This window comes from Branchiostoma belcheri, unplaced genomic scaffold (genome assembly GCF_001625305.1).
Source record: "Branchiostoma belcheri isolate BF01 breed outbred unplaced genomic scaffold, Haploidv18h27 scaffold249, whole genome shotgun sequence".
NCBI lineage: Eukaryota > Metazoa > Chordata > Leptocardii > Amphioxiformes > Branchiostomatidae > Branchiostoma > Branchiostoma belcheri.
This window is the reverse complement of record NW_017803853.1, coordinates 227,778-235,849: the sequence shown is the minus strand read 5'-3', so window position 1 is coordinate 235,849 and position 8,072 is coordinate 227,778. Positions and strand designations below refer to the sequence as shown.

The window sequence follows — 8,072 nt, the reverse complement described above, 5'->3', positions numbered from 1 at the left end:
GTTCAAGATACATAAGAAAAGAAATCTTTCCACAAGAAAAATATGCTAAAATGCAGTTTCTTGAAATTCTTGTCTCATGGACAAGATTTTTTTCTTGGGTGAAGAATAATTTTCTCAGTGGAAGAAAATTTTTCTTCTCTGAAGAAAAACAAGATTGGCATTTTTGGTAGTGTACAATTTAGAGTTGTTAATGATTCGTGATTCAGGTTTACTACTTCTTTAACCATTTTTTGCAATCTCCTTGCAGTGTTCAAATCGTTGATGCAAACAACAGTTTTATCATAGAGATGCATATGTACAGTTCTGGAGACTTCATTGAAAGCTACGAGAGTTCCGACTTTCCAATTCAGGTCAGAAAATTTTACCTTTCTCCTTGTCATTTTGTTATCTGCCAATGACACCTATTAGTAATGCAACAACAAACGAGATACAGGCCGGACACTTGAATAATCTTAACAGTAGGTCGTTCTATCGAATGAATAGAAAACTGCTATTTTTTTTTCCTTCCAGGTCTCACCATCTGACCGTCTTCACTTCGGCCTGAGCGTGGCGTCACCGCTGGACAACCTGGAGCTGTTCGCCCGTGACTGTGTCTCCACCCCCACCACCAGCCCTGACGACTATCCTAGGGTCAGCATTATCGACGATGGGTGCGTTTGCTCTAGGAGCAAATTTGACTACATTTGCTTGAATGTTTGATTAGTTGGTTGGGGTAGGTTTCTGATATTGGCTGCGAAGTTGGCTGGTTTGTTACTCGGTTTGTTGTCTGGATAGCTAAAAGCTTTCTCTGGCTTATTTGGTTATTGTTTGTGATAAGGTCGTTGGTTTAATTGTTTGGTTGATAAGTTTGTTGGAGGGTAGGTTGGATGGTTACTTATGTAATCATATGGCATTCATGGGTTTCATTTCAGCAGGAGAGACTAGAGTCTTGCTGTAAATGATTTGTTCTCTCTGACTTTGCAGCTGTCAGGTTGATCAAACTCTACAGAAGGACAATAACCTTTCTAACGACAAGGCCCTGTACTACAGCGTTGACGCATTCACCTTCCCCAATGCTCTCGACCCCAGTCTGGTAAAATACAATCTGTTCGAACTATGCCACTTCTGTGGTGACTGGTTGGTGGAGAAAATACAGACGGTTAAATACTTGGTGCCAGTTAAGGTCAATTATGATTCATTAATCTAATTAACAAACTATTCTAAAAACGCGTTTAAGGACATGCCAACAAAAAGTGTCAATCAACACATGGTGGTATGTTTCTTAAACTCGCAATTCTCTATTTTGCAAACTTGCATTTAACGGAGTTTGTCATTATCTAAATGAGTTGTATTAACATGGGTCAGGGGGATACTTAATCATTATAAATAAACATAATATGTTGAAAAAGCTTGGCGGAGGTGTGGGTCTGATAAGTGTTGTTCCTGACTATCAGTACTGTTTCTGACTACTAGTATTAGTGCTGTTCCTGACTGTCAGTGTTGTTCCTTACTACCAATGCGATTCCTGTCAATAACATGCCATTATTTCGCAGGTATACTTCCACTGCACCATGATCATCTGCTTCAAGGACGACCCTGACTCTCGGTGCAAACAGGGCTGCATCCCACCAGCAGCACGGCGCAGGCGAGCCGTCTCGGACGGGACGGAGACCAGGGTTCGCCGGGAGAGCAACAGGGACAAGCAGGTGGACATCACCCAAGGACCGTTCCAGGTGCAGTCCGGAGAAGAGGCAGGAACAGGTAGATGAAAAAGCATGTTTCCCCCCACAGTAAGGAAAACATTAAAAAATAAATAAAAAAAAGATTGCTCATGCTATACATACGTACTTTTCCACATGCTACTGAAAATTGGACTCCTAAACATACAGTAGAATATGTGTAAGCCATGTTTGTATTCATTTTGTGCTAGAGGCTGCTGCTATGCTTATATAAGACCATTGTCTCTTGATTCATGCTCGTGAGAAAAAATGTCAAACTGAATTCAAACTCAAGCCAAACAAGCCAAACTTTAGGGTAAGAATTTACAATTGTTTCTCTTGTCCCACAGGGCCAGCCGGAGTGCCGCTGGGTACCGCGGTGGGAGCGGCTGTTGGAGTTGCCGGGATCATGGTGCTTCTGATCGTGGCCGGTGTTCTGGTGAAGAAACGGGGCGGTCTGGCCTTAGGGAGGAAGAAGCGCGATAATGACACTGTCGGTAGGTCTCTATAGTGTTCATTGCTTAAAAAGTTATGGGTATGGACATTTACTATTACTCGTATTGGTATTTCCTAATTCAAACTTATCGTGCAGTGTTTGTTCCTATAGCCTGTTTCTTGCAAGCTATAGGGCTTATTCACCACCGATTGTCACGTGACTCTTCCCCCCGGCAGCGAGCATTGTCCGCCATTAGGGGGTGCCACATGGTGCCTATCGCTATGGTACGCTATGCAAACTCTTGGCGATAGTTGCGTATTTTGGGCCACAATCTACGTTTTGAACACTCTTCTTGTTAGTAACATTGTCCTTGGGGTTGTTCTGGCTCCATGTCCACGTCTCATGTTCTCAAGATCGGCTTTTATCTTTTTTTTGCTGATCAGAAATCGGTGTGTTTTACCCTGGCGCGGCGTACGGGGCTGTACATGTACATGTAGATGGCAACGTGGGTAGCCATGAACACGGTAAATCTGTTGGAGCTACATGTGTACTTGTCCCTTTACTCTGTGGTAAATGTCCATGTAGAACAGGGCGCTGACAACTCGCAACACTCACCTTGTCCAGCCACAGTCGCGGCAGTGCGGACTGAGGAAGGCGGCCGATGGCCCCCGCAGCCTTTGCTTGTTATTATCCAGACACAGTCCGGGGCTGTTCCAAAATAGCGACTTTTTGCGTTTCCCGACTGTCGTGACGTCATGATGACGTGTGGTGAATAAGCTCTATTCTTTGATTTTGAGGGTGTATGTCAACTCGCAAGTCTTGATTTTTGAAAACTCGTTATTAGATCTAGAATGCATGTAACGTATTTGCACCCATTATCAAAAGGGTATAGAGTTTATAGGAAACTTCCTATTCTGATAAGGAAAATTCTAAATCTAGTGCTTTTTAGTTGTTATCTGTAACAATAAATATCTTTCTGTGGCCTTATATTAAGACTGTTTATTGTGGCACCATTTTCCTTTTAGTTATTATGGGTTCACCACACCACGAAGTGGTGTGGTGAAACCATATTGCTTTTTCTGATGTTTCTTCTCCTTCTTCTCCTCCTCCTCCTCCTCCTGCCATATCTTTAAATGGATTCAGCTTCTTCATTTTAGGGCCTAAGGTCCTGAAATTTGGTATGGAGGTACAGTGGGCAAATACCCCTAGGCGTTTTTTAAATTATTGTGATACAGGCTTTTAGAATGGTTTTATTTGAGTTTTTTGGCTGTGTTATAGCAAATGTATTACTGTGTTAGTCTGCCTTGTTTACCACGTTTGGGCATGAGTCATCACAATGGAATGCAGGGCATCAACCAATAGGCATGCAGCTTTCCTCTATACTTCTTGCTGATTGGCTGTTGGGATTTAACTTGATTAACACCTGCACAGAGCATTTCCATACTGACAGTATGTCTGTATTCAAGTGTTTTGGTAGGTATTTCAAGCTTGCCTGCTCCAGCATTGGAATGCGGGGCATGAACGTTTTTTTTTTATTTTGAAAATCAACAGTTTGCATTATGCAATTAAAAATCCTAACCAATAAAGTAGGGAATAGCTATCCAACTGTTGTTTTAGTTGTATTTTACTTCATATTATAGTTATATCAATGTAAATCATTGTTTTCCCTTGTGTTTCCCATTCTTTCCCTGCCATGTCGTAAAATGTGGTGAACCCATCGCTGTATTTGCTCCAAAGCAAATATTGGCCTTTCTAGTTACATGTTCTATTTTCACCATTAGGGCTGGACAACTACGCTTTCCAGACCTGGGGAAAGATGAGCAAGACAGGCATTGTTGACACCAAAGCATAAGGAGTTCTCGTTCTATGAGATCCAAGAGTTACGAAGGGTGAAAAACCTATCAATTACAGCAAGTAATTTCTATGGATGACATCAGCACGCGCAATGATTTTCGGCTGATTTAGGGAAAAAAGGGTTTTCTGTCCTCAGACAGTAGTCAACATGCCAAAAATTTGATGTAAATGCATATCGGTTGTTAAGAGCCAGGGCCCAACAGACATCAGGCACATTTGATTGCAAATTTGAACACTGACTTGCTCCACCGAATATAACCCTGTTCACTACTCGTAGCTGCCTATTATGGTATAACAAGCCGTTTTGCTACAATTTCTGGTCAATCAAAGTCTTCATACATCTACAAGGACATGTAATACAGTAACTGCTGAATACAATGGATGTGAATCGTTGTAATGTCTTGTTTTGTCACCTTAATTCTTGTTTAACAGGGCTTATGGTCTGAAAGGTTGAAGATGAGGATTAGGAATCCTGTGAAATGGGGGAATTTTGTTTTTTTGCCCATCTAATTTTTTTCGCCCTATCACATTAGATTTGAAGTCTGCGGAGGATGTCATCCATAACAAATTCCTTGCTGTTGCCTAATTCAAGTCTGCCTCTAATCTTGACCGGCCTCCTTAGTGGGATTTACGACTGGAACTTTTGGAGAGCCTTTGTAATGTTTTTTTATTTTTTTATTTCTTTCTGTCATTTCTACGTCTACTGGGGTTCTTTTGATGGCGCAGCTAAGGAGGCTAACTCGTGCCAGGGTTAGAAATAGCACATCTTCCTCAGTATCAAAGCAACAGACCAAACAACAAACCAACAGACCAAACAATTTTAAAAGCTCTACATCTATAATGACAGACAGGCAAGGAAACGTTATCACCATACACCAATAGTATAGGCTCTCCATTTAAACTTAGGCATAGTGTAATAACTTTATCATAATACCAGTTAGGGTTAGGTGTAACAAGTCGATCGGTGTAATATAGCCAGCTGCCGCCGCGCCGCGTGCCCGCGAAGCTGGTGTGTTACGCCGAAAGGCGGTTATACCGGCTATACAGATACAGACAGATACAGATACCAACGGTGGCATAGGCTTTCCATTCATGGTTACACAGTGAACTATATTTATGCAAATGTCGTATATGCTATATGATGACGCTTATTTGTAGTAGAAAGCTAGCGGCTGCGATAAAGTTTAAGAGCTTGGATAATATAGCAAGTATGGGCCTTTGGGACATCTGAATGTTTTGCTCAGGTACAGTAGTGATTAGACTCTGATGCAGATTGTGACAACTAGGCTTTTCATTTTCTAAGCATCAAATTGACAGCAACTAATGCGTTTTATCAGTTGGTGATTTCTATAAAGAATATTTCTATGAACCATAACTAAGCCTTTTCTCTTCTATTCTAACCTTGTATACAAAGCTTCGTTTGCTATTTTCCTGTATTCTAGAATCTGCTCATATTTACATGATACACTTTTTCATAGTTTCTTACTTTCAGCTAAAAATATCGAGGTGAAAAATGGGGTAATATGACAATGACTCAACATGAAGAACACAGGATTCAATGCGACAAAGTTCACTTATCAATACAAATAGGCTTATATCGATATCTGTTATATAGTACATTGCCTCTATGCTAAATGTTTTAGGTTGATCTGGTTTGCTATTTTTTACATACATTTTATTGGTGCTCTGAGTAATCGTTGTCTGTAAACTACTCTTCTGACTATCTACACTGAGAATATGCATAGGTTAAATATTGATTGACATATTGAGGTAAACCTTAGTAAAATTTATTCAATCCGTTGACAAGTGAACTGTTGTCTCTTGATTACTGTGTTGTAAGGTGTAGATTGGCAAGATGTACTGTATTATGTCCTGTGACGAGATGTGGAAACATCTTGAGATTCGTACATACGGAATAAATTTGAGTCATGGGGTCAAAAATCTGTTGTCTGTTTTTGTCTTGTCAACCACTGACTGTAACTAGACTCCAACAATTTCTATTCACTGTGTACATATTATTGTTCTCAAAAATGATACATTTTAAACCTTACAGCAGTAAAAAATGTGGCATCTGACCCAAAATCGTCACAAATTTAAGGAACAAACTGTACGGGGTGCAGTGACGACCGATATAAACGAATAGTTATACTAATACTAATGTTAATGTAGAGGTCATTTGCATAATTAATGAGAATATGTTGAAATAAAGTATGACAAAGGAGAGGAATTTTACACGAAAAATATTGTCATTTGAATTTAGAAAACCGTAAATTAAACTAGAATGTGTTCATTACGACCTTATTTCCATAGTCAATGAGACAAAAAAAAAGCATTTACAAAACCTCATATATTTTATGGATGTGGGAGAAATCGTAATTCTTGTTTAATTGCTTGTAATATTTACGAATTTCATTCAGTGTTCCCTCGGCCACGTATAAGTTATCGTATGGTCAAAATATAGCAAACTGCGATGTTGAAGTATAAAAAATATTTTTCTTATTTTGGTACATTTCACTTCTCTTCAGTGATCGCGTTAAACAAATATATTACGTTGTGCTATGTAAACATGGCGACTGGCCGGGTCGCTTCCGCTGATTTACAATTCATTATTTACGTGATTTCTTGTTCCTTGGGCTAAATTTAAAGTTAAGTTGAATATCTTATGCCAAAATACAGCAACCTTGGGTGTTATCCCGTCAATGCAGGATGCTCTCCGGTAGATTTAAGCCTCATTTATGTATATTCCGGTGTATTCAGGTGTATTCCGGTAAATAGACAGACCCCCTGCGTATTGAAGGCGTGGCGTTCACCTGGAATCGGTGACGTCGTCTGACGTACACCTGGACTTTGTCACGTAGTCGCGGACCCGAAAAAATACGCCTACGAGTGAGTGAGTTATAGCAACAAAAACCTGCTTCGAGGGCGAGTATATGTGATTGTTGGAAGTTGTAGGGGGTTTCTATACTGCCGGTTCTCTAAAACCTCTTTTATTTCTAAGTGAACTCTTGGATCAACTACCAACAAGCGACTTGGATCAACTAACAACAACTACTTCTGACAAGAACTGGATCCCACCCACTCACCGGATGAGAAGCATTGAACAGAAAAACAAGCTGAGTACATATTTTCGTGCAACAGGAGCTCAGTACCTTTGTGTCGGGTAAATACTAGAGTATCGGACGTAAAAAAAACGGCATGGGACGTCCTGTGGACGTGCTTGGATTCGTGCTGGTTTTCTGTCTAAGCCTACATGGAATCCAGGGTATGTTAAGATTTGATACATAGTTCTCATTGTAGTCTTTGGTACTTGAGAGGGGGAGGAGGGGGGGGGGGGGAATGTAACGTGGTTCGTAGATGCGGAAGTATAAAAATATGTATTATAAACTTGAAGGGAAATAGGGGGTTGGGATGCCATCATGTCAACTTAACGTTGCCAGAAGCAACAATGGAGAGAAAGAAGAATCTTAATGTAAATTTGTTGTGATCAAATGATTATGAAGTTACATGTAGCTTGGGTTGGGGGAATGCCTTGGGATAATAGAGATCAACAGACTTTCAGTTTTAAAGTGTGTAGAATGTGAATTGATTTATGGTATATGCAATTAAAAGGGAAACTTTCTCCACAGTATATTAGTGATCACTCACTCCTTCATTCACTCACAGGTGCAGATGTGTGGACTATAGAGGGAGACTCGCCAATCCTACCCTGTGGAATCACCTACGGCCCGGAAGTAAACCTCTTCTGGACACTGCAGCCTGAAAACATCATTATACTTCTCAAGCGCCCAGGTGTGGCCGCTGGTTCCTTCCTGCACCTTATAGGACTGTGTGTGTATGTGTGTGTGTTTGTGTGTGTGTGTGTGCGTGTTTGTGTGTGTGTATGAGTGTGTGTGTTTGTGTGTGTGTATGTGTGTGTGTATGTGTGTGTGTTTGTGTGTGCGTGTTTGTGTGTGTGTATGTGTGTGTGTATGTGTGTGCGTGTTTGTGTGTGTGTATGAGTGTGTGTGTTTGTGTGTGTATGTGTGTGTGTATGTGTGTATGTGTGTTGTGTGTGTGTGTGTTTGTGTGTTTGTGTGTGTGTGTGT

The 8,072-nt window shown here is 40.6% G+C and overlaps 2 protein-coding genes across 2 annotated transcripts in view; both read left to right on the top strand.

The window, feature by feature from the left end:
• LOC109471335 overlaps window positions 1-4,070 on the top strand; it is a 19,397-nt gene extending 15,327 nt beyond the window's left edge. Inside the window, exons 11-16 of the mRNA XM_019770624.1 lie at window positions 248-350; window positions 511-650; window positions 964-1,072; window positions 1,533-1,740; window positions 2,048-2,194; window positions 3,915-4,070. Coding sequence (XP_019626183.1) covers window positions 248-350; window positions 511-650; window positions 964-1,072; window positions 1,533-1,740; window positions 2,048-2,194; window positions 3,915-3,985 — 778 coding nt within the window. The 3' untranslated portion in view covers window positions 3,986-4,070. The remainder of the gene's footprint in view (window positions 1-247; window positions 351-510; window positions 651-963; window positions 1,073-1,532; window positions 1,741-2,047; window positions 2,195-3,914) is intronic.
• A 2,810-nt stretch (window positions 4,071-6,880) lies between these two features.
• Window positions 6,881-8,072, top strand: part of LOC109471334 — a 2,266-nt gene continuing 1,074 nt past the window's right edge. Inside the window, exons 1-2 of the mRNA XM_019770623.1 lie at window positions 6,881-7,249; window positions 7,651-7,776. Of these exons, the coding sequence (XP_019626182.1) occupies window positions 7,183-7,249; window positions 7,651-7,776 (193 nt within the window). The 5' untranslated portion in view covers window positions 6,881-7,182. The remainder of the gene's footprint in view (window positions 7,250-7,650; window positions 7,777-8,072) is intronic.